The sequence below is a fragment of the Hyaena hyaena genome, unplaced genomic scaffold (genome assembly GCF_003009895.1).
Source record: "Hyaena hyaena isolate Hyena2069 unplaced genomic scaffold, ASM300989v1 scaffold_1040, whole genome shotgun sequence".
NCBI lineage: Eukaryota > Metazoa > Chordata > Mammalia > Carnivora > Hyaenidae > Hyaena > Hyaena hyaena.
In genome coordinates, this window is record NW_024081670.1 from 357,217 (window position 1) to 384,325 (window position 27,109).

Sequence of the window (27,109 nt, forward strand, 5' to 3'; positions counted from 1 at the left end):
GGGAGAGAGAGAGAGAGAGAGAGAGAGAGAGAGAGAGAGACATAGAGAAAGAACCTTAAGCAGGCTCCACACTCAGCACAAAGCCCAATGCAGGGCTTGATCCACAAACCTAGGATCATGACCTGAGCCAAAATCAAGACTCAGATGCTCAACCGACTGAGCCACCCAGGTGCCTGCATGAAACTTTTTAAATGAAAATCATGTAACACAGAATTTATCAGAATTCTTTGTAGGGAACAAACCTGTCAGGGCACTACAGTGAGTGTATGTATGAGAGTGTTGCATGTTTACATAGCCCTCCAATCAATAAGGCACTTAACCAGATGTATAGTAAATGACATTAGAAAATCATTGTTAGTGGAGCATGTGACTCTTGACCTGGCTTAGTTGGTAGAGCATGTGACTCTTGATTTTGGGGTCATGAGTTTGAGCCCCACGTTGTGGTAGAGATTACTTAAAAAAAAAAAAAAAGGAACGTCATTATCATATGAAAGACCATCAAAGAGTATACTATCAAAAATAAAAGGAAAAAAAGTATTATAGAGGTATGCCAAGCAGTTCATGGAAAATTATATTGGTTTTCTAGACTTTGTGATGTTTGTATTATTAGTCAACTTTTTAAAATTGGTAATTTGCATGATTTATTTTTTCATTTATTTCTATATCTAATTTTCATTCTTAATTTTGAATCAGTTTTCTTTAAAAATGACCCCTCAAGTTGTAAAAATCTTCAGATACCTCAGAACTTCAGTCCCTAGGTGTCAACTATATGTCAGATACATGCTTATTCTTAGGAATACTAAGATGAGTAAGATACTTTCCTTCAATGGGCAAGTTTGAAAGGGGAAACAGATGAGCAAAGAGGATATATTAGGGGAAATCTTTCTGTGAACATACATATAAGATGGACCTCCATTATAGTCTATAAGGTTCCAGTCCAGTTCATAGACGAACTCTCAGCATGCTCTCTTGTTCTCCACCTCCTGTGACCACCATGACGCCCATAAAAAGAATGCACTTCAGTAGCTTATTCGATACATGAGAAAACCTCAAGTTCTTCACATGGTGATTCCCAAAGAATAAGCACTAAACTCCTCAAAAGTATGAGAATACACAAAAAGTGCTGATCCCTGAAGCATTTAAACAAGGATGCAACTGTAGTTTAGAAATGCTAAGCTTTTTGTTCTGAAAAGTCCACCAGAGGGATAAGCTTCTGTATATATCTTAGAGCGTAGTATTTACTATGTGGCAGGTGGCCCAGGAATATTAAGACAGCTGTCAACATCAAGGAAAGCACCAGCCCATGAAAAGCAAGCAGATGGATTGGGGCACTTCGCTAGCTGCCTCCTAGAATAATAGCTGTGCATGGCCAAATGAGGCAATGTCATGCTGCCCAGGGCAGCAAAAAGCTATTACTGGATATAAGCGCTCAATTAGGAGATGGGGTGGGGGAATATCCTCCCTCTTCCTTTGTTTGCATAACTCAAATTTTCATTAAGAACCACAACAGTAAATAAGAAAGGGAGGATGGGGAGAATGTTAGCATTTTTCATTCTGTTATATTCTGATTATCATGGTTTGTAACATGGGAAAATGCCTCAGCCTTGCTGCTTCAATGAGAGCAGATGGTGAAATTTTTAAGTAATTGGTTATTCAGACTTCTATAGGATGCATAAAGTTTTATTGTAGTGTTTGTCTGTTTTTTATTTCTAGAACATGTAGAGATTGAGATCTTTCAAACACATATCTTTCAATGTTTACATTAAGATGTGTTAGTCTGACCTAAATTACATTTACTCTTTTCTTCTCTTGATATATAACAATTTCAAAGAGAAATGAATTCTTTATAAAAACATAACATAAACAATTCAATATTTATTTCTCAAGCAGTACAAAATTTGGTAATACTAAACCATTATATTCTAAAAAGTATAAAATAGAAGAATATCTTTGACAACCATAGATTATGAGATGTATTTCAAAATAGTTACTCACATCAACTCAGTTTGATGTGTCTTTTGAGTTAAATGCTATCTAAAATATAAAGTTATATATAGAATATTAACTTTTATTAATGCAGTGTCAAAAGCATGACATACATAATGGCTCAGAATAAGAATTTACTAGTGTATGAAAAATCCATTTCCTATATTGTTCTCCCTAAATATTTCATCTGAGTACATAAGCTATGTACTATATTGTGCATATCTGATACACAATTTTAAATGGGCTTATTCTGTAAAGAATAATTATTTATAAATTTCTGGACTGTACTATATTAGTGTTGATTCCAAGTTTTATTAGGGCTTTGTGAAACAAAGTTTTAGAGTAAAATGATAATTGGCTCATGAATAGGCTTTTGTTTTTTATTGGAACATACATGTCCTAGAGTTCTCTTACTATGGACATGTTCCCAGTTTGATCTGTTGCAAATGGTTTGAAAATAAGAAATAGAGGCAGCTGTTAGTGTGAGCAAATGTTTTTATTAGAGAGAGAAAGCAGCTGGAAGTGATAATATGCTGTCATATAAGATGAACCAGTTTTCACATCAGGACTTTACCTAACCAAAACTGAGATTAGCATTATTTCATTTACATGAGTTTTCTTTGTATAGAATGGAATAGAAGTGCATCCGCTTTGCTTATAATCTGGAGTGATGAAGTACTGAATATAGCGCTGAATATAAAGTTGGTGTACTTATCTATGAAAACCTCACATGATCCATCATGAAATAATATCATTGCCAAACTTTCAAAAAAAATGCATTTAAAAATACTGTTCTGGGGCACCTGGGTGGCTCAGTCGGTTAAGCGTCAGACTTCGGCTTAGGTCATGATCTCACGGTTCATGGGTTCGAGCCCCGCGTCAACTCTGTGCTGACAGCTAGCGTCGAGCTCCCGCATTGAGCCTGGAGCCTGTTTCAGATTCTGTGTCTCCCTCTATCTCTGATCCTCCTCTGCTCACACTGTCTCTCTCTCTTTCTCAGAAATAAATAAGACATTAAAAAAATTTTTTAAATAAAATCTTAAAAGAAATGTAGCAAGTACATTTCTCAATAACTCCACTTGTATTTTAAAAGATTTGTATAAACTCATCAAACTACAACTTAACTTGTTTTGCAAATAATTAACAAAAGCATCCTACATCAAATATTTCAATCAGTCTATCCTTGCAACTGAATTCCTTCCTCACGTCTTCTAGTCAACTTTTCACTGGCAAAGAGAAAAAGGAGTAACCTCAGACAAGAGATAAAACTGAATTCAAAAAGTTATAGTAGAAATATTTTGACTCAAATATGTAAGTAAAATAATTGTCATAATTTCATATTAATAACCATCCTTAAAATTTACCCATGCCTGTATTCTATCTTCTATTTATTTTTCTTTCAGCTTCTCAAATAAGCACTTCTAGGCAGTCAGTTTCCATTATAAATCATTTGGTTTACCTCTCCTACAGGTAAATGTATTCACATACTTTGAATTACCAAGTCTGAAAGACACTTAGATGAATTAATGTTTTTTTTGAAACTCACAGTTGGTTTTAATTTAAATAACTAAGAAAAAAATGATAATTCCATTTCCATCTGGTTATCAGGAACTCCACTTCAAATGACCTATCCTTGGGGCGCCTGGGTGGCTTAGTTGGCTTTCACTTAGGTCATGATCTCATGGTTCATGGGTTCGAGCCCCGCATCGGGCTCTGTGCTGACTGCCAGCTCAGAGCCTGGAGCCTATTTCAGAGTCTGTATCTCCCTTTCTCTCTGACCCTCCCCTGCTCACGCTGTCTCTCTCTCTCTCTCTCCTAGAAATAAAAAAAAAAAAAAAAATCAAATGACCTATCCTGTATATTATCAAATGAAGTAGCTGGCCACACCACAGTATAGAATTTGTCTCTATAAAAGTATCTACCACATGCCTGAAAGAAATGGAAATTAACTTAGTCACTCATTTTAAATTCTGCCATTTTCATTCCAGTTCTTCCTACCACTTAAGTACATTCTGTAGGTATATTTGGTCTGTATAACTTAAATAAAACATAATCTAGCTTAGAAAAATGAATATTTAACAGGTAGCTCTTTTTGGCAAAACTCCTTAGTTGGTCAGGACGGTAATCAGAGAACTCAAAAAAAATGAACATATTTAATGAAAAGTCTATTAATCAGTCTACATTTCAGAAAAACAAAACAAAACTCATGAAAATGGAAAATTCTGAAATACATAAATAGAACCTAAAGATTATTGACCACTAGTATTCATTACTCTAGGATTAGCTGCTTCAAATTTGCTTAGGAGAGTTGGTGGGTGACATATATATTTAAAAAAATAAAAGAAAATATCTCATTTACAAAGTTATTTTACAGTCTTCTGCCCATTCAGTAACCTCTTATTGAATACCTCCAGGCCCTATGTTTGGTGATTGGAATATAACACTGTGATCTACCATCAAGAAGCTCAGTTTCAGAGAAGGAAAGAGAACTAAGCAAAAGTTACAAATTACAAGACAATGTGATAATAGAAACATGTACTTGGGAAAAGGGAGAAGAAAGTGCCTAACTGTATCACTTGGGCAGGCTGTACTTGGGGTCAAGGATAGATTTCAGAAATCACAGCTCCAGAAGTATAGATCATAAACTTCCACAACTACAACCAGTTTCATATACCTATTGATATATACATACATTATAAATCTGTTAGATAAAACTAGATTTATAATTTATAAATTTATGTGTAAATTTATAATCAATTAAGTTTATAATTAGATAAAAAGCAATATGAAAGCCTGATAGGAGTACACACAATACTTGTCCAACAATGAATATATAATTAATATATACTGTCTGAGGGGCACCTGGGTGGCTTAGTCGGTTAAGCGTCCGACTTTCGCTTAGGTCATGATCTCACGGTTCGTGGGTTCGAGCCCCGCGTCGGGCTCTGAGCTGACTGCCAGCTCAGAGCCTGGAGCCTATTTCAGAGTCTGTATCTCCCTCTCTCTCTGACCCTTCCCTGCTCACACTGTCTCTCTCTCTCTCTCTCCTAGAAATAAATAAAAAAAAATATAAAAAAATATATATATATATACTGTCTGATTTAGTGAGAAAACATTGCAGTAAATGAATGCTACTACATTGTGAATCATCAAATACTATGTGTAACATAAGAAGATTCAAAGGCTTTGGTATGTTAATATGAAACTTCCTTAAGTGAACTCTTTGCTACATTCTTTAAAATAATTGCATAATTGGGGCACCTGGGTGGCTCAGTTGGTTGAGCATCCAACTCTTAATTTCAGCTCAGGTCATGATCCCAGTGTCACGACATCAAGCCCTGTGTTGGGCTTTGTGCTGAGCATGGAGCTTCCTTAAGATTCATTCTCTCTCTCTCCCTCTGTCCCTTCTCTCCCTTTGCACTCTCTCTCTAAAATAAAAACAAAAAGAAAAATTCATAAAAAAATAAACTAATTGCATAATTAAAAGTAAATGACAATGATAAGGTATGAGAAATATGCAGGTAGAGAAACTGCTACACTGATTCTAACATGACCTTCATAATTTGAGTTTACAGCTACCAATTAGTGACCAAGGCAGGTTAGACCGGTAAATCAGGCAGGAGAAGTTTTACTACTAACCAAATATCTAATTTAGGGCCCAAATCAAGTATATGTAAGAATTAGTCTGACATGTTTGGCATTCTTATATAAATTGTCTTTCTCATAGCTATTAGTTACCTTGGATTCACTCCAAAAGTTGTCAAGTCATGTGGTCCATCTTTATGATTAATGGTTAAAGTATTTTCCCCCCTAAAAAACTGACAGCAGTATTGTATTTTCTATTATATCTATAAATTTCAAAAATTCTGTAATTCATAGTAGTATATTCACATTCTCATACTAGTTGCAATTATCAACATATTCAGGTAGTTAATTTTTATATGAGTGATGCAATTTCAGACCTTTTTAAAAAATAAATTACTCATCTACTGTATTGTTCTGGTTCTTCTCATGGAGAATGCCATTTCATCTATATTGCTATTTCATATAAAATTACTTTTATCTATAGTTTTTATTTTGGAAATTATTTAATACCTACTGAAAAATTATAAGAATAGTAAAGAGAAGCTTTTATTTTATCAACCATTTGAAAGTGTGTTGTCAAAATAATGTCCTAACACCCCTCAATAGCTTGATGTTACTTAACATGGCCATTGTCCTAAAGTCCTAATTAACCAAAATATAACTCTCAAAATCAAGAAATTAGTACTATCATCTTAGCTTCAGACACCATTCATGTTTTGCCAATTGTCTCATCAATGTCTTTCATAGCAAAGTGATCCAATTCAGAATCAAATACCGCATTTAGTTGTCATGTCTCCATAGTCTCCTTTATTCTGGAAGAGTTCCTTGGTCTTTTTTTGTCTTTCATGGTTGTGATACTTTTGAATATTAAAGGCCACTGTTTTGTTTGTTTTGTTTTGTTGGTTGGGGGCAAAGGGGACATCTCTTCATTTGGTATGCCTGGTGTTTCCTTATGGTTAAATTCAGGCCACGAGTTTTTGGCAAAAATACGCCAAAAGTAATGTTATATTCTTGTGGCTGGTGGTACATGATTTTAATTTGTCTGATCATGGATGATGTTTACTTGGATCAGTTGATGAATTCCATTTTAATTTATTGACATTTAACATACCTCCCTACATATTTTAGATAGTTACTACAGGGATTATAATATACATCCTTAATTTTCACTACTAGAATTAATATTCTATCACTTCATGTATAATGCAGTTTTACAACTGTTTAGATCCTTTATGATTCACCCTATGAGTTATACTGCAACAGCCATATGCCATTTGTATTATATCTACATATATTATAACCCCCACAATATGGTATACTTTTTGCTTTAGACATTCACATGCACTTTAAGGACATTAAAGCAAAAAAAAAAAAAATTTATATTTACCCAAATATTTACCACTTCATTGGTTTTCATTGTTTTCTGAAAATTAGTTTCTCTTTAGTATCATTTTCTTTTAGCCTGAAGAATTTTCTAATGGTAGTTCAGAGCTGCTGGTGAAATTTTTTCTTAGTTTTCTATCTTATTATTATGGATAAACGTTTTTTCCCCCAACACTTGAAAGATATTGTACTACTGTCTTCTGGTTTAATTTCTGATAGAAATCCACAGTAGTTGATATCACTCAGTATGTAAGGTGGATTCCCTCCACCTGACCCTGGATATTTCTGAGATTTTCTTTGGTTTTCAACAATTTGCTATGATGATGTACCTCGGGGTTTTATTCGTTTTCTTTTGTATTCACTCTGTTGGGAGTTTGATGAGCTTTTTGAATCTGTAAATTATGTCTTTAATTCAGTTTAGGAAATTTTCAGCCACTATTTCTTTAAAAAAAATTACTTTGCCCCAATATCTCTTACCTTTCTCTGTGGGACTCACAACTACACACATACATACACATAACTTTTCATATAATCCCACAGAATCCTGAGGTTCCGTTTTTTTTTTTTTTTTTCATATTTCTCTTTCTTCTCCACATGGGGAAATTTCTTTTGATCTATATCTTCAAGTTTGCTGATTATTTGCTGTCATTTTCATTCTACTGTTAGTCTATGCAGTGGTTTTTTAATGTCAGACATTATGTTTTCAATTCTAGGATTTCATTTAGTTTTCTTTTATATTTTCTATTTTTTGATTGTAAATTTCTATTTATTATAAGAATTTTTTCTTTTATCTCACTGAGATAAATTACTATAGCTGCCTTAAAGTCCTCATTTGATCATTTCATTTGAGTCATCTTTGTTGACCTCTATTAGCTTTTCCTTTGAAAATGGGTCATTGTGTCAAGTAAATTTGGACTGTCTCTTAGATTTTGAATGCAATGCTGTAGAGACTATGGATTCTACTTATAATTCAAAAGAGTGTTGTCATTTTTATTTTATAGGGACATTAAACTGTTTAAACTGAAACTTCAAACTTGGCTTTGCTGATTGTGGACAGCAAATCAAATCTTAATTTCATTATTTTAGCTTCAGGTCCAAGTTGCTTTGAGTCTGCCCTGTTTGTTCGTGGTTTGGGACTTAGCCAGAGACTTGGGAACCTTTATACTTAGAATTTTAGACTCCTATTCTCTGGATCTATCCTTTACTAAATGTTCCTTCCTTCACTTTGTAGTGGCTTTGGCTGTCCCATGGTCTGTGTCCTCTCCTTCAGGGCAAAATATGGCAGATTTTCTATCAGAGGTTTAGTGGCCCAGAGTTTTAGCTATGATTGTGGCCTGTTCTCAGTCTAAAAGGCCTCAAAATGGGGAGGCACCTGGATGGCTCATTTGGTAAAAAATTAAGCTCTTGATCTCAGGGTTGTCAAAGCAAGCCCCACTGTGGGTGTGGAACTTACTTAAAAAAAAAAAAAAAGCCCCAAAACTCACCCCAATGCAGTGCCACCTTCTAAGTTTCAGCTCCCTTCCAGAATATGCCAGCTTCTGTTCATTCTCAAGAATCTTCAGGTAGTTGGATTTTTTTTGTTGCTGCCCCGCATTTATAGTTATCTATAGGAGGGCTGGTCTATCAGAAACTTATCCTCTGTACTAGAATCATCATTCAGTCTAAACTTAATTTTAAAACAATGAAAAAGATCATATACTACTATCCTAGTACCTCATGGTTAAAAGCTTAAGAGTATTAGTCGTTAGGAATAGGAATGAACATATAAAAAATAGTTAATCACAGAATAATTTAATATTTGAGCCTGAGTGGCTCAATCGATAGAGTGTGGCTCTTAATCTCAGGGTGAGTTTGAGCCCCACGTTGGGTGTGATTACTTAAAAAAAAATCTTTAAAAGATATAACACCAACCAGACTTTTTCACAGTCTACTTAGAAAAAATGCCTTTTTTCACTTCAAAATTTATGTAGAAAGAGCCATATTTGACCCTGTATTCTCCCCCTTTATTTTGTAGTTGTATTGCATATTACATTTATATAAATTAAAAACCCCATAACACATTTTTTAAAATTTATTTTTTATTTTTTTAATGTTTGAGAGAGTGAGTCAGAGAGGGGCAGAGAGAGAGAGAATCCCACGTGGGGATTTATGGGATTTTCAAACCCATAAACTGTAAGCCTATGACTTGGGCCAAAATCAAGAGTTGTATGCTTAACTGAGTGAGGCACCTGGATACGCCATAACACATTTAAAAAAATTTTTTAATTTTACTTATTTTGAGAGAGAGCACATGAGCACGCTGCCAGCATGGAGCCCAATGTGGGGCTTGATCCCATGAACCATGAAATATGACCAGAGCCTCAATCAAAAATCAGACACTGTTAAGTGACTGACTGAGCAACCCAGGCACACCACCCCATAACATAGTTTTACTGTCAAAACATGTTTTAAAGAACACAGGATGTTAAGTTTCCTTCTGGTATCATTTCCCTTCTGTTTAGAGAATTTCCTTTAACGATTCTTCTAGAGCAGATTTGGTGGCAATAAATGCTCTTGCTTTTGTAATTCTGAGAATGTCTTTATCATATCTTTATTGTTGCTGGACATTATTCCATGTTAATACTTCTTTTTTTAAAGCACTTTAAAAACAGTGTGCCATTTCCTTATGGCTTCAATGATTTCTGATGAGAAATCAACAGTCATGAGTTGATATTTCCCTATAAATTATGTGTCATTTTCTCTAGATGTTTTCAAGCTGTGCTTCTGAAATCTGTATCCTATGCTCTTAATCAAATCTGGGAAGATTTTCATCATTATTACTTAAAATTCTTCTTACGCTCCTTACTCTCTTCTCCTTCTGGGATACTGTTTTATGAAAATGGACTTTCTGATGTTGTCCTACAGTTCCATAAAGCTCTATTCAATCTTTAAATTCAATATTTTTCCCCCTATTATTCAAATGGAATGATTTCTATTAATCTATCTTCATGTTCATGGAGTCTTTCCTCTCATTTTCATTCATTCTTTAAATCTTTTTTTTTTTAATGTTTATTTTTGAGAGAGAGACATAGTGTGAACAAGGGAGGGGCAGAGAGACAGGGAGACACAGAAATCAAAGCAGGCTCCAGGCTTTGAGATGTCAGCACAGACGAACTGTGAGATCATGACCTGAGCAGAAGTCGGATGTTTAACCAACTGAGCCACCCAGGCACCCCTCATTCGTTTTTTAATTTTTATTCCAGTTAGTTAACATACAGTATTGTGTTAGTTTCAGGTGTACAATATAGTGATTCAACAGTTCCATACATCAACCAGTGCTCATCACAAGTCTACTCCTTAATCTCCATTTTTTTAACCCAACGCCCTATGTCCCTCCCCTCTGGTAATTATCAGTTTGTTCTCCATAATTAAGAGTCTGTTTCATGATTGGTCTATTTCCCTTTGCTCATTTGTTTTGTTTCTTATATTCAATATATGGGTGAAATCATATGTTATTTGTCTTTCTCTGACTGACTTATTTCACTTAGCATTATACCCTTGCTCTATCCATGTCCTTATAAATGGCAAGACTTCATTCTTTTTGTGGATGAATAATATTCTGTTACACACATACCCCACATCTTCTTTATCAAAGGACACTTGGGCTGCTTCCATATCTTGGCTATTGTAAACAATGCTACTATAAACAGAGGTACATGTATCCCTTTGAATTCGTGTTCCTGTATTCTCTGTATTCCTGTAAATACCCAGTAGTGTGATTACTAGATTGGAAGGTTGTTCTGTTTTTAACTTGTTTTTTTAACTTTATTTTTTTAATTTTTAAAAATGTTTTATTTATTTCTGAGAGAGAGAGACAGCGTGAACAGGGGAGGGTCAGAGAGAGAGGGAGACACAGAATCTGAAGAAGGCTCCAGGCTCTGAGCTGGCTGTCAGCACAGAGCCCGACGTGGGGCTTGAACCCACGAACCATGAGATCATGACCTGAGCCGAAGTCGGACGCTTAAACGACTGAGCCACCCAGGCGCCTCATAACTTTATTTTTTATCTTTATTTATTTGAGAGAGAGAGAGAGAGAGAGACAGGGTGTGAGCGGGGTAGGGGCAGAGAGAGAGGGAGACAGAATCCAAAGCAGGCTCCAGGCTCCAAGCTGTCAGCACAGAGCCCGACATGGGGCTTGAACTCACGAATTATAAGATCATAACCTGAGCCGAAGTCCATTGCTTAATCAACTGAGCCATCCAGGTGTCCCTATTTTTAACTTTTTGAAGAAACTCCATACTGTTTTCCACAGTGGCTGCACTAGTTTGCATTCCCACCAGCAATGCAAGAGAATTCCTTCTTCTCCACATCCTTTCTCCACAAACCTATTGTTTCTTATGTAGTTGATTTCAGCTATCCTGACAGGTGTGAGGTCATACTTTGTAATTTTGATTTGCATTTCTCTGATGGTAAGTAGTGATGAGTATCTTTTCATGTGTCTGTTTGCCATCTGTATGTCTTCTTTTGAAAAATATCTGTTAATGCCTTTGCACATTTTTAATTGGATTACTTGGGTTTTTTGGCTGTTGAATTGTGTAAGTTCTTTAAATATTTTGGATACTAATGCTTTATTGAACATGGCATTTGCAAATATTTTCTCCTATTCCATAGTTTGCCTTTTAGTTTTGTTAATTGTTTACTTTGCTGTGCAGAAGCTTTTTATTTTGATATAATCTCAATAGTTTATTTTTGCTTTTGTTTCCTTTGCCTCTAATGTCACATACAGAAAAAAGTTGCTATGGCTGATGTCAAAGAAGTTACTGCCTATGTTCTAGGATTTTAATGGTTTCAGGTCTCACATTTAGATCTTTAATCCATTTTGAATGTAATTTTGTGTATGGTGTAAGAAAGTGGTCCAGTTTCTTTGGCATGTTGCTGTCCAATTTGCCCAACACTTTTTTGAAGAGATTGTCTTTTTTCCATTGGATATTCTTTTCTACTTTGTTGAAGATTTGTTGACCATATAGTTGTGGGGTTATTTCTGGGTTTTCTTTTATGTTCCTTTTATCTATATGTCTATTTTTGTGCCAGTACCGTACTATTCTAATTACTACAGCTTTGTAATATAACTTGAAATCCAGAATTGTGATGCCTCCAGCTTTGCTCTTCTTTTTCAAGATTGCTTTGGCTATTCAGGGTCTTTTGAGGTTCCATACAAACTTTAGAACCGTTTGTTCTAGTTCTGTGAAAAATGTTGTTGGTATTTTGATAGGGATTGCATTTAATGCGTAGATTGCTTTGGGTAGTACAGACATTTCAACAATACTTGTTCTTCTAATCCATGAACATGGAATGTCTTTCCATTTCTTTGTATCATCTCCCATTTCTTTCATCAATGTTTTATAGTTTATAGAGTACAGGTCTTTTACCTTTTTGGTTAGGTTTATTCCTAGGTACCTTATTATTTTGGGTACAATTATAAATGGGATTCTTTTGTTAATTTTTCTTTCTGCTGTTTCATTATTGGTGTATAGAAATACAACAGCTATACACTGATTTTATATCCTGCAACTTTACTGAATTCATTTATCAGTTCTAGCAGGTTTGGGTGGAGTCTTTTGGTTTTCTTCATATAGTTTCATGTCATCTGCAAACAGTGAAAGTTTTACTTCTTCCTTACCTTTAATATCCTACTTGCATCAATTGACAAATCATCTAAACAAAATCAACAAGGAAACAATGGCTTTGAATGACACACAAAAACAGATGGATTTAACAAGTATATTCAGATCATTCCATCCTAAAACAGCAGAACACACATTCTTTTCAAGTGCACAGGGAATATTCTCCCAAATCAGTCACATATTAGCCCACAAAACCAGACTAAACATATTCAAGATCAAAGTCATCTTTTCTGACCACACACTTTAAACCTAGAAGTCAACCACAAGAAAAATCTGGAAGGACTGCAAATACATGGAGGCAAAATAACATGCTACCAAACAATGAATCGGTCAACCAGGGGTGGGGAGGGGGGGGAGAAGAAATAAAAAAGTACATGGAAACAAATGGAAATGAAAACACAATGGCCCAAAACCTCTGGGATGCAGCAAAAGTTGTACTAAGAGGGAAGTTTATAGCAATACAGGCCTATCTCAAGAAACAAGAAAAATCTCAAGTAACTTTACACTTAAAGTCTCTTGAAAAAGAATAAAACCTAAAATGACAAGAAGAAAATAAGACAGTAGAGCAGACATAAATGATACAGAAATTAAAAAACAATAGAACAGATTAATGAAATCAGAAACTGGTTCTTTGAAAAAGTCACTAAAATTGATAAACCTCTAGCCAGACTTTTCATGAAAAAAAAAAAAAAGGAGAAAGGACTCAAATAAAATCAAATGAGAGAGGAGAAATAACAACCAACATCACAGATACACAAACAACTGTAAGAGGACATTATTAAAACCATATGCTAACAAATTGGACAACCTAGAACAAATGGATAAATTCCTAGAAACACATCAACCACCAAAACTGAAACACGAAAACTGGAAAATTTTAACAGACTAATAACCAGCCAAGAAATTTAATCAGTAATCAAAAAACTCTCAACAAACAAAAGTCCAGGAACAGATGGCTTCACAGGTGAATTCTATTGAACATTTAAAGAACAATTTATACCTATTCTTTTCAAACTATTCCAAAAAATTGAAAAAAAAAAAGGAAAACTCCCAAATTCATTCTCTGAGGTCAGCATTATCCTGATACCAAAAATTGATAAAGAGACCACTAAAAAAGAGAACTACAGGCCCATATCCCTGATGAACATAGATGCGAATATCCTCAGAATAGTAGCAAACTGAATTCAAAAATATATTAAAAAAAAAAACATTGTTCACCATGATCAAGTGGAATTTATTCCTGGGGTGTAAGAGTGGTTCAATGTTCATAAATCAATGAATGTGATATATCACATCAATAAGATAAAGGATAAGTAACATATGATTATTTCAGTAGATGCAGAAAAAGCAATTGACAAAGAACAACATCGATTCATGATATAAACCTTGATCAAGTGGGTTTAGATGGAACATTCCTCAACATAATAAAGGCCATATATGAAAATCCCACAGCTAATATCATCATAAATGGGCAAAAGCTAAGAGCTTTCTTTTCTCCTAAGATCACGAACAAGAGGTCCACTCTCACCATTTCTCTTCAACATAGTACTGAAAAAGTCCTAGCCATTGCTATCAGACAAAAAAGAAATAAATGTCATTTTCATTCTTTAATTGAACCTATTCAGTGAGTTTTTATTCCAGCTATTGTACATTTCAGTTTTAGTATGTTCATTCCTCTTTGTTGTTATATCTTCTAGTGCTGTGCTGAGACTATTTACCCATTTATTTCAAGAATGTTCATCTCTACTTTGGGCATTTTTATAATAGCTGTTTTAAAGTTAGACATATATGTTAGGTAACTCCAACATCTGTGATACATTGGCACTGGCATCAGCTGCTTTTTCTTTTCCCCGGTGAATGTTTCCTGGCTTTTGTATACTTAGTAATTTTGCATTGTACCATGGGCATTTCAAATATTATGAGACTCTGTTACTTAAATTCTATGGAGATTGTTGATAATTTTGTTTCAGCAGGCATTCAACCTGATTGAGTTCAAGACAAAAGTCCATCTAGCCTCATAGAAATTATAGTTTCCAAAAATCTTTGCAATTTTATTTAGATCTAGTCCATGTGTGTGCTACCCAGTGGCCAATCTTGAATTTGGGACATAGTCTATCCTATAGTTTGGTTCTCAAAGTCTACACACTATACTCAGACCCGCACTGAGGTTAAGGCAGAGTCCATAAACAATTATATGGTTTTGCTTTGCCGATCTCCTCCCTCTCCCAATCTCCCATATACTTTCCAGTTCTCTGGGGCTCCCTTTTTTGATCCTCCACCTAGAAAGCTGGTGCTTTATGCACCCTACTCTGCCATACTCTATGAGTGTGCTCTTGTATGGCACAAAGCAGTGGGAAAACAGAACAAAAGGAATGAGCATTTGCTACGACTTCTTGGGACCCTAAGCACTGTAGTGGAGGGTTCACCTTCTTCAGAATGTTAGCTATGAGTTCCCCACTGCTACGGTTGCTGTTATTGCTGGTATTGACTACCTGAGATTGTTCGGGGGCTGATGCACAACAAAGTGTACAAAAGAATGCAGTATTTCCCTAACTTTTGCTGATCACTAAAAAACTCCTTTTCCACTCCTTGTGCTAGAATTTCTCCTGGAGCTCTGCACAGAATCATAACTCTGGGTTTGATGCAGCCTTAAGCCCAGGTAGGAGGGATATGACAGGCAAAACAATGGGCATAGTTACTGATGACTGGTAGCACATTAAATTCTGGTCTTCTTTACTCTTTCTGCCACTATTTATTTCTCAGTCCTCAAGGTTCATGCATTCAAGTAGGTGGTCTATGCAGGTTATACAGTTATATTCAGAAGGGAGATAAGGTGGAGTGTGCTTTCTCCAACTTAACCAGAATCAGAACTTCCAAGATAGTTTTTGATCAGCTGATTATGACTATGCTTACTTACAGGTGGCTTTTATGTTCTTCACAATCCTAGGTCTTGTGATGTAGATAGTGGGGGAGGCTATGTGGAGGTGGGAGGAAGAATATGAGAAAAATCTCTGATTTTCTACTCACTTTGCGGTGAACTTAAAACCCGAGGAACTGATACACCTGTTGATAAAACACTGAAGATAGAAATCAGCAGAGATCAACATCTTGGATACTGAGTGGATATTCAAAGTAAGAGTGACTAAGATGTGCAAAAAAGATGAAATGCATCAGATTCCTCAATAAAGGATTATAGTAAAAGACTCAAATATTCAAAACACTATTGTTGCCCTTCCAAACCAAGCTCATGCACACTTTCCTAAAATAAACAAAGCCAAAGTATAGAATAGTTTTGAGAAAAACAAAACCATTTTTTAAAAATATAACATAGGCTGGGAAGAGCTTTACATTACTATGCAGAGCCTACCAAATCCCTAATGTGTTTACTTTCTGGCTTCCAGGCTGTGCCCCAGGCTTACCAAAACAAGCGACTGTACTATTTGAGAGCCATCTTCTCATTGATGGCTACACAGATTTAGAGGCAATATGAAATGATTTTCCTGAAAGTTGGCCCATATTAAGAGTTTTATCCAGGGAACCACTGCCCCTCCCACTTGATACTATTCTCTATAAGAGGGCAGAGAAGGATTTGGGTTCTTTCTTTATAATTAGAGTTTATACTTGTAGTTACACTAATAAATTTTCTGCTTGCAGCTGATTAGAGGATTATCTCAGTAAATGCATGTATACTGATATTAATTTTGGCCTTTCAAAAAACAATTTGAAGTAGAGCTAGAGAAAAAAGATGAAAAAATTAAAAAAAAAATCAATCGAAAATCTCAAGGTTTCCTTAGAATAAGACATTCTAGTGTTGTGGTTTTTTATTTTGTTATAAAGTGACCTTAGGATGTAGCTACTTTTTCTCAGTTTGCTTCTGGGAGGTAGAATATTAATACTGATATTGAAATAAATCTAATAAAAATAAGGATGTAATTAAGTTAAACAGAGTACTGTATAATCTTTAAGCTTAAACAAGGTCTTCTTTGCACTGCTAATAATTCTGCTGAGACATTAAACATAAATATAATTACAGGGTTCTTAAACATAGTTGTTGTTTGAATGCTATTTTACTATAGGGCCCTATTCATAGAAAGACTAAGAAAATGCCCACTTAGTATGGAGTGCAAGCTTCAGGCTTATCCTAATCTCCTTTAAGAAAGAACCATAGTCTATTTCTTAAGTTTATACTCATTTCCCATAAAGACAAGTTCTGTGTTGAGTACTGAATATCTTTGTTTGTTGTATCTGAAGATCTAATGAGCAGAAAAATATTGTCGCTTGCCTTTATAGAGATCAACATCCCCTTTTAATCAGAAAACATATCATTAACATTTAAAAACTGGTTCTAGGGTCGCCTGGGTGGCTCCATCGGTTAAGTGTCCAACTTTGGCTCAGGGCATGATCTCATGGTTTGTGACTTCGAGCCTGGCATCAGGCTCTGTGCTGACAGCTCAGAGCCTGAAGCCTGCTTCGGATTCTGTCTCTCCCTCTATGACCCTCCCCTGCTTGCATTCTATTTCTTTTTAAAAAATATTTAAAATTTAAAAAACACCCCAAACTAGTTCAGTATTAAATATAGTATTTCATAATACAAAAACTAATTTTCAACAGTAACAAGATCCCATGTTGATATAGGGTCTTGGAAACCTTATTTGTTCTTTCCAAGATGTTACATAAATTCAAATTCATTAACATATAGTGTAGTATTTACTTGTTCTTAAAAAATGTTGTTTTGCTATGCATAAATGAAATAAAATTATTCATAGTATAGGGGTTTTAAAATGTAAAAAGAGGCAATAAGTTCTATTTTGTGAACTGATAAATTAAACTCACAGAATTAGTAGACAGTATTTAAGACAATAATCCAGCATCTAAAAATGCATTAAAACTCTATCAAATAAACAATAAGGTTTCTAGAAATGGTAAGTGCTGATATAAACAACAAAATAAAAAAACCTAAAACATTTTTATGTTTAAAATATTTAAAAAATGTTTGCAAGATTTACCTATAAAACTGCCTAAGACAGCCCAAGGAGAAAAGTTAATGATCATTACTGAGTGAAGTTTAACTTCCTATGACCTCAGGACGGTGTGTGCATGCACACACAGTACACTTGAGCCTAAGATAGAGCTTGAATGTAAAATTGGCTTTAACTGCCAACATTAATGATTACATTTAATTAGAAGAAGCATAAACCTATTTCAGAAATAGTTTACTACATTAAGGTATTTCATATAATATCTGGAAGAATTTATAACCTTTTCCAAGAGAAAATAAGAGAGAATGAGAGAGAGAGGGAGAGAAGGAGACATTAATTTGGGGGCCTTATCCTTTATGGAAATATGCTCTATCACCAGTCACATGGCAAAAATTTTGAACATGGGAGCATAGCCATGAAGTTTGTAATTAATATTTTTCACTATCGTAATTACTTGTGGTCCCTTAACTTAAAATGCACATCCATAAATTGAATTATAAATGTTTCCACATTTTACCACATATATTTCAAGACTATCAACACTAGTTATCATTTACATCAAAATATTGGTGAATGTCACTAGGAAGTCTGGAAGTCCAAAACAAATTCTTGGGGATCATCTGTGTGTATGGTTATACTTTAAAATATTAACAAGTTTGATGTTTCAGAATCTGCCCAATCTGTTGCCATTCATTTATTTGCTTGTTTATTTGTTTGTTTAGAGAGTGTGTGAATAAGTGGGGGAGGGGCAGAGGGAGATAGAGAATCTTGACCAGGCTCCATGCTCAGCGAGGAGCCTGATGTGTGACTTCAGAAGGTCAGAGCATCAATATTATTGGGGGAGGGTGGGCAGTGGAGACTTCAAAGAACATTACTTTTTAGGCATCTGAATCTAATTTTTCATCTTTAATAATTATTTAGAAAATAATTTCAAATTGTTTTATTCCATTTTAGAATAATCTTTAGCGTTTTAACAAATCTCACAGAGGTTAAGAACGTAGATTCTGGAACCAGATGTCTGGATTCAAAATCTGGGGTCCTCTGTTTATTTGCACTACAACAGGGGTTGGTAGTTTTTATGTAAAGCCCTAGACGGTAAATAATTTTATGCATTGTGGGCCACATTATAGTATCTGTTGTTCCTTTTTCTTCCCCTAATTAATCCTTTAAAATATAAAATTATTAGCTCAAGGGCCATACAAAACCAGATTGGTAGTTTGCTGACACCTGATCTATGTAACAGAGAAAATAACTATTACTTCATAGCATTATCATGAGTATTCAATGAATATATGTAAAGTGCTTAGAAAGTTCACAGCACATAGTAAAAGCTATAAAAATGTTTATATTACTACTATATATCTAACCAAAGTTTGTTTGCAAAATACCCACTGATTTTTTATGACTTATAACATTAGTAGGTGATTTCAAATTTGGGAGAAGGATTTAATTTGCCCCTCTTGGTTTATTCTAAATCACCAGAAAACGTATAACACTGTATGTTGATAAAACGTCCAAGAGTGGCATTAAAATTGAGTAATCAGAAGGAAGAGTCAGTAATAGTCCTGAGGCAGTCCTTTGCAAACCCCAGGAGGAGCATCCTTAATGAGAAAGATTCACTATGAAAATATAATAATTAAGTTATATAAGATGTTCAATTAAATGCAATAAGCAATTTTCTATTATTATAGTATTTCTTTCCAGCCACAGAAATGGACAAACCTATTTTATAAGTGAACATTTAATCTATTTTATTTATGCTTTTTTTTCCTAAAGGTTTATTTATTTTGAGAGAGGGAGAGAGAGCACACAGGAGGATCAGAGAGAGGGAAAAAGAGAAAATTCCAAGCAGGCTCCACACCATCAGCACAGAGCGAGATGTGGGGCTCAAACCCACAAACTGTGAGATCATGACCTGATCCGAAACCAAGAATTGGCCGCTTAACCTGACTGAGCCACTCAGGCACCCCTATGTTTTTAAATAAGAAGAGAATAATCAGAAAGCAGAAAATATGCATAGTTAAAATGCTAGAGCATTTTAATGTACCAGAGTTACACACATGAAGTATTGCCTTAACTATTGTCAAGTGTAACTGAATTTATGTATGGAAATCCAACACAGTATGCTAAAAATTCCAAAGAAAAAATAGCTTATCAAAAATAATTCATAATTTTTAGTAGACAGCCCATAAATGAAAAACAAATCTATAAAACTCAGCTCTTGTGATTTACAAGGCACAGGTTGAATAGAGCCACATATATTTACTTTTTTTAATGTTGATTTTTTTCTGGGAGAGACAGACAGAGAGACAGACAGACAGACAGAGTACAAGCAAGGGAGGAGCAGAGAGAGAGGGAAACACAGAATTCAAAGCAGGCTCCAGGCTCCAAGCTATCAACCATGAGATCATGACCTTAGCGGAAGTCGGATACTTAACCAACTAAGCCAACCCAGGTGCCGTGAGCCACATAGATTTAAATCCAAAAACATACAATAGGATAAGTTTTGAACATTTTATGAAATGTTTACATTAAAATGTAGAGCTTAATGAAGTAAGCTTTGTAACAGAGTGATGTCTAAACATGAAAAAACACTTTCTTGAGCTTTAATAGAATAAATTTAATTGTACACTATGTTAAACACAAATGCAATAAACTCAGCTTATACACACTCCCATGGCATCCTATGACTACGACAACCCAATGCGCTTCTACATAGTCTTCACGTGAAAATGTAGAGAGGAATATGTTTATAGAGTATAAACTATATTTGGAGATCATGGGCTAAGAAAAAGTCACTAATTCTAAATATCTCCATAGGTGTGAATTACTGTAGTTCATGGAATACTAATTAACTTAGTATCAACATAGTTTTAAGAATTATTTCATCAGTCATTTATGCTCAGAGTTTAAAATCTGAAGTGTTTACATACTTAAAACAAGTAAAAATTGACAAACAAAACAAAATAGTAAATCCGTTTTCTCTGATCTCCCCACCGCACCCTGGTCTCCTACCCCAATGAGAATGTTTTCAATCCTTTTAGCTATCCTTATGGCAGATACCTCTATATTTCTAATATCTGTAATACTCCTTTAAAATTTTTTTAATGTTTAGGGGCGCCTGGGTGGCTTAGTCGGTTAAGCGTCCGACTTTCGCTTAGGTCATGATCTCGCGGTTCGTGGGTTCGGGCCCCGCGTCGGGCTCTGTGCTGACTGCCAGCTCAGAGCCTGGAGCCTGTTTCAGTCTGTGACTCCCTCTCTCTCTGACCCTCCCCTGCTCACGCTGTCTCTCTCTCTCCTAGAAATAAAAAAAAAAAAAAAAAAAAATTAAAAAAAATTTTTTTTTAATGTTTATTTATTTTTGAGAGAGAGTGAACGAGCAGGAGAGGAGCAGAGAGAGGGAGATACAGAACTCAAAGCAGACTCTGGCCTCCAGGCTCTGCATTGTCAGCACAGAACCCAACGTGGGGCCTGAACTCATAAACTGTGAGATCATGACCTGAGCTGAAGTCAGATGCTGAAATGACTGAGCCCCACATCTGTAACACTCTTGTCTCTTGAATTCATCTATCTTAAACAGATGGTTTGGTCCTAAATCCCAGCACCACCACTTACCAGTGACATTTAGCAAATATTTTTTTTAGGTCTCAGTTTCCCTGTCTATAAAACAAACGATAAAGCCTACCATATAAGGTTATTGTGAGAATTAAATACTGTAAGATCCAGTATACGTAATAATATCTAGCTTAAAATATAGCATTCAAACAGTAATAGCTATTATTAGGTTCTGGTGAATGAGGATTTGAATTCTAATATATCCTTTCTCCATCCTCCTTGTCTCCTAAACTACAGCATGTAATAAGTATTTTGTTTAACTACATTCAGTGTTTTCATCATCATGTCCCTTTTACATTTGAGGCAACTACATTACTCAGAATCTCACTCTGTATCCTCATCAAAAAATTTATGAGAGGCTGGCAAGCTAAAATGCTGGACTATTAGAATATTTTGGATAACTTTCAATTTGCCAAATCCAAACTACTGGTATTTCTGGGCTAAGAGAAACTGAATTACAGAACTTTTTTTTTTTTTTTTTATGTTTTATTTATTTCTAGGAGAGAGAGAGACAGCATGAGCAGGGGAGGGTCAGAGAGAGAGGGAGTCACAGACTGAAACAGGCTCCAGGCTCTGAGCTGGCAGTCAGCACAGAGCCCGACGCGGGGCTCGAACCCACGAACCGCGAGATCATGACCTAAGCGAAAGTCGGACGCTTAACCGACTAAGCCACCCAGGCGCCCCTGAATTACAGAACTTTTACTGTGGCTTTAAAATTACTTTATTCAAATCTCTATGAAACATACCATAATCACATTACTACAACACACCTGTATTTACTTACCTTTTATTACACCTTTTTTACACTGTATTTACTTACCATTTTTACGCCTAAGGATGTTTAAGATGTTACACATTATATATTGCATTTTTCTTTATATGCAGTATTTTTCAGGATTGACATCATTGTTTTATATACTATTTTCTAGTGGTTAATTTAAAGTGAAAGCTTCTATTTAGAGTTCACAATTATAAGTGGCTTTTAGGTTCTGAGAACTAACACAATTTACATATAATAGATGCCTGACATGTGTCTAAAATTCTAAACATTTTTAGCAAATTATGCTCAGGAGAAACCTAATTTGGTACATCACAATATACTTTAACAAAGTGCTTTGGTAATTGGAGGCATTTTAAAGAAAAAAACAAAAAGTCAGTTAAAATAATTATTAAAGAATCACACTAATTCATTCTTATATCTCCTAATCTTAAATGTAATATATTCATTCAGTCAATGAAATAAAGTTAGATACTACGTATGAAAAGGTCCTCAAATCCTCCTTCATTAAATTTTAAGTCCTCTAAGGATAAAGATTATATCTTATTTACCTTGTATCACTGTTGCCTAGGAAAATGACAGACTAGAGTAGGTGCAGAGAAGTTCAATACATATTCACTGGATGAATAAATTCAGCTTAACGTGGTCTCAGATAATTTACAAATGCTTGACAGTAAAACACTAAATATTAAGTTATCACAGCATTAGTCTTTTCAGCATAAACAAAGCACACTAGTTGGTACATTGCATATAATGTTTTATTGATAGTGACATATAGTAAAAATTTTATGTATATATTAATTACCCATGGTCCCTTATAAATATTTAAAGTTCTTCCAAGTACAATCATACTGCAAAGTCATATCATAAACTAAATTTTTAGAAGACAATTTAAAAAATAAAATGCATTAAAGATATTATAAATCATGATGAAATATTGAGATGGCTTATAACTCTGACTTTAAACATTCTAATTACAATCAAATGTAGACCTTTACCAAGAAGTTGATAATTCTGAAGACAGAGCCCTTCTGAGGAAAGATTTAATTTTAATATAATTAATGGTCAGATTAGCATACCTGCAGTCCTTTGTTCTTAAAAAGCTCACTCCATAAATGCAAGCAGAAGATTATAAAGTATTCTTAGATACACAAACATCTTTAAAAATTTTGAAGTATTCAGTTTGCCTTAAGATACATTCCTTGAATTGAAAATTGTTTAAGTTTCCAAACACTATCTTTTCAGGTCTTCACAGCCTGGATCTGATCTGATAACAAAAACCAAACAAAATATTATCAGTCTCCACAGGCAAGATCCATTTTCTAAAGTAATCCGAGATATATCTATAAAAATATTATAGAAATGTATGCAAACACCAGTTTTTTTAAAAGCACAAACATACTGTAGTTTTTGTTTTTGTCATTATACATGCACATACTTAAGAGTCAACTAGTTCTATAAGGCTTGTATGAAAACTAGGAGTCCCTTGCCTCATCTCTTCCTCCTTTCACAGGCAACTACTTCTAACTCCCTCTTAGGTGATTTACCTCTGTGTCTCTAAACAATATATTTTTATTATTATTTTTAAAATATCAGTTTCTTCAATGTAATGAGGCTTCACTTCTCACATACTCCTTTACCCTGCTCCTCTGCAACCCTCATTATACTTCCATTACTCCCATTCTTCTACCATATTAATATAGTCATCAATATGACTAGGTAAATGCTATTCACAACTGAGACAGGTTGTACTCCCCTCTTCCTTTCTTCTACATTTTCTTTTCTCCATTTTAATAATTGTTTCTCATTCTCCAACCCTGCCTATCAGCTTAGTTTTTAAAAATACTTAACACAAATTCAATCCCACTACTCCCACACTGTTTAAGTGTGGAATAATGAAACACCATTACATAGCCTATGAATTTCATTCATTTGAAGCACATTACATAGTCTATGAATTTCACTTTCTTGAAGAACTCTTAGAGTTTTCCAAAACTCTCTAATCGGGACCAGTTGTTTTCTATGTTTGCCCAGTATCTTCATATGAGATTTCTCCTTGTCATTCTAGGGCTTCATTATCTTTCATTATCTTCCTGAGGATCCTTCCCTTATACTCTTATCCCTGTTTTGTGGTCTCTTATTTTCTCATCTTGGTTTATTCCCTTGTTTTTGAAGAGTATACCTCTTAATGGCCACCTCAATAACAAGTACAGAAGGTACATTCTTGAGACTCTGCATGGCTGAATATGTCTTAATTCTACAATTACAGTACAATACTGCCTGAACTATAGTGCTTTTATTTTCTCCTTGGACTTTTTCCAGGCATTGCCCAATTATTTCATGGCTTCCAAATTTTGATGTTTAGAAGTCTGACGCTATTTCTGCTTCCTTATCCTTTACACAAAACTTCTTATTTTCTTCTTAGGAAGCTGGTAGAATCTTTCATTGTCTTCAGTGTCAAAATTAAGTAATGATGAAATATGACGTGGGGATATTTTCATTCACTGCACTGGGCTCTCAAGAGTCCTTTCAACTAAAAACTCATCATTTAGTTCTGGAAAATACTGTTTGGTGATTTACTTGATTTTTCCCCTTCTGTTTTCTCTCTTTTTCATTCTAAAATTCCTATTATTTGGATATTGGGCCTTCTAACCTTCTTTTCTTTCCAATTTTCTTTATCTTTTTGCTCTAATTTCTGAGAGAACGTTTCTATTTTTATCTTCTTTTTATTGAGTTTTCAGTTTCTTCTATTATTTTCCAAAAACTTATTTTTGTTTTCCTTTGGTCCTTCTCAAGTAGTATCCTGATCATAGTCATAAAAGTAATACCTTTTCTTATCCCTTTGAGGATACTCTAATAGTTTCTTGAAATGTTCTCCTGGAGTGCCTGGGTGGCTCAGCTGGTTAACCATCTGAGTTCGGCTCAGGTCATGATCTCTCAGTCCGTAAGTTCTAGACCCATGTAGGACTCTTTGCTGACAGCTCAGAGTCTGGACCCTGCTTCAGATTTTGTGTCTCCCTCTCTCCCTGCCACTACCCTACTTGTGCTCTGTTTCTCTCTCTCAAAAACAAATAAACATTTAAAAAATTTAAATTCTACTTCCACTAATCTCCTTTTTTGTTGATGTTCCATAATTGATAATGTTTAGGTCCTCAAATGCCTAGTGATCCTTTGTCATCTTCTCATAAGTATGAGTCAACAACTATAAAGCCGACTGAAATTTCAATATGTGTGGGAGGCTTGTCAAATGTGCTCTTTATTCTAGTGTAGTTAGCTAAGCCATTTTCTTGGAAATCTTTGATGTTAATACCTTTAGGTCTTTTCTCTCCCTGGTCTTATTCCTCAAAGATAACTTTTTATATCCTGCCTACTGCTGGTGTCTTCTGGGAGAAGAAGACGAAGGAAGAAGAGGATTACATATTTGGTATCACTCCTCATTTTCAGATCAGCATTGCCACACAGAATTTTGCTTGGTGTTCCCCAGTCCAAAGATATTGTCTGCCTCTCTACAAGAATGAACCCTCAGTCTTTTGTGGGGGCAAGAAAGTATAACTGTCTTCTCTTATCAGCCTCACCTTATCCTTAGTTCCACTTTCCATCAATAAATAAGCCTTTGAGGGGAATCTGAAATGTAAACTGGGATGCTTTCCAGCTTTCCTCAGTGCTAGTTTAGAACTTGCCTTTGTCAGGTCTATTCAATCATTCAACATGCATCAGGCATCCAGCTTTCAAAATTCGGTTGACATCTTTGTTGAAATCTTCCAGTTTTTTGCCCTTGAAGTTTAATGTCTTTAAACAAAAGTCCCCTTGCTATTAGTGAGATTTGAGAAGGGGAAGAAACTATGTGTTCAGTCTTCCAACATTCATTGGAATACCCATATGCATAGTTTATAAAAGTCTATATTAAAACATTGGAAGCATTAACTTTTCCATACAGATAAAGTGATAAAAATGAGTACATTTCATTAGTCACATGGAAGATTTCTAATAAATACTTCATTTGAAAGTTTCAGAGCTAGAAAACAACTTATGCCTCTGCCATGGTTTCTGTATATTCTTTGATGGTTTTAAAAAATACTTCATAGTCTACTTAGGGGTTCTTATATTTGGGTTGTAATACTTAAATAATTATCAAGAATCCTTCCAAAGAGAATGGAATCATGGCACAAATTATGTCATTTAATATTTTACTCAAAAATTTTCAACCTTAAAATAATAAAATAATTGGTCCAAAATGAACCAGAGGCTTTCTTGTTTATCATGCTAGGTAATTTCAGAATTCTGGAAGCAAAATGAAGAGATATAAATGCAGAATTTCCTTCACATTTAAATTTACATAAAAACCTTTGGCTGATAAATTAAGTTATAGGCACAGACTCGTGTCCCATATTTACTGCTACCTAATTTGCAAAATAGGCTTTTACCTCTTTTTAAATCCAGAGAAGCTGGAGAATCAAAAGGTAAGCTATTTACTATTACATAGGAAAGATGAAGAAAAAGGATCTCCTATTTAAAACCAAGCTGATAACACTTTTAAATCTAGGTATTAAGTTTCTTCCTCTCATAAATCAAGAGTAGTCAGGTGAAAGAATAAATTTAACATTTATTAGTTTTTTTCTTATGCTAGGCACTTTAACAGTGTTTCATTTAACTCAAACAATTTTTGACTTTTATTTTTTAATTGTATAGATGACAAAAATTATTTTCAAAAGAAAATAATATATAATTGTTAATAACTAGTTAATAAGTAGTAGACTAAATCTGCTAGACTCAAAAGTCCAAATGCTTTTTATTACTATTCTTGCTTCCTACATACAACAGGGAAACTGCTCACAGAAACTGCTATAAATATTACATAAAATAATATGTGTCACAAAGATACTTGCTTCCTACATACAATAGGGAAACTGCTCACAGAAACTGCTATAAATATTACATAAAATAATATGTGTCACAAAGATACAAAACTATTTCCAATAGTATACTGTCCTTAATAAAAGGGAGGTCAGATGCAAAGATTATGAATCAGAAAAATTAAAGACACAAAAATTAAGTAGTAAGACCAGAATTGGCAAGTGGCACTGTGATCTTGGATTGTTACTGACACCTAGTGGCCTTAT

General features: G+C 34.6%; 1 protein-coding gene across 2 annotated transcripts in view; it reads right to left on the bottom strand.

Moving 5' to 3' along the window:
* Window positions 1-22,800: 22,800 nt before the first annotated feature.
* The window catches only part of ARL6 (ADP ribosylation factor like GTPase 6), a 33,842-nt gene continuing 29,533 nt past the window's right edge, over window positions 22,801-27,109 (bottom strand). For both annotated transcript variants that reach the window (XM_039221987.1, XM_039221988.1), the window contains one exon: window positions 22,801-23,256. In XM_039221987.1, the coding sequence (XP_039077918.1) occupies window positions 23,223-23,256 (34 nt within the window). In that variant the 3' untranslated portion in view covers window positions 22,801-23,222. The remainder of the gene's footprint in view (window positions 23,257-27,109) is intronic.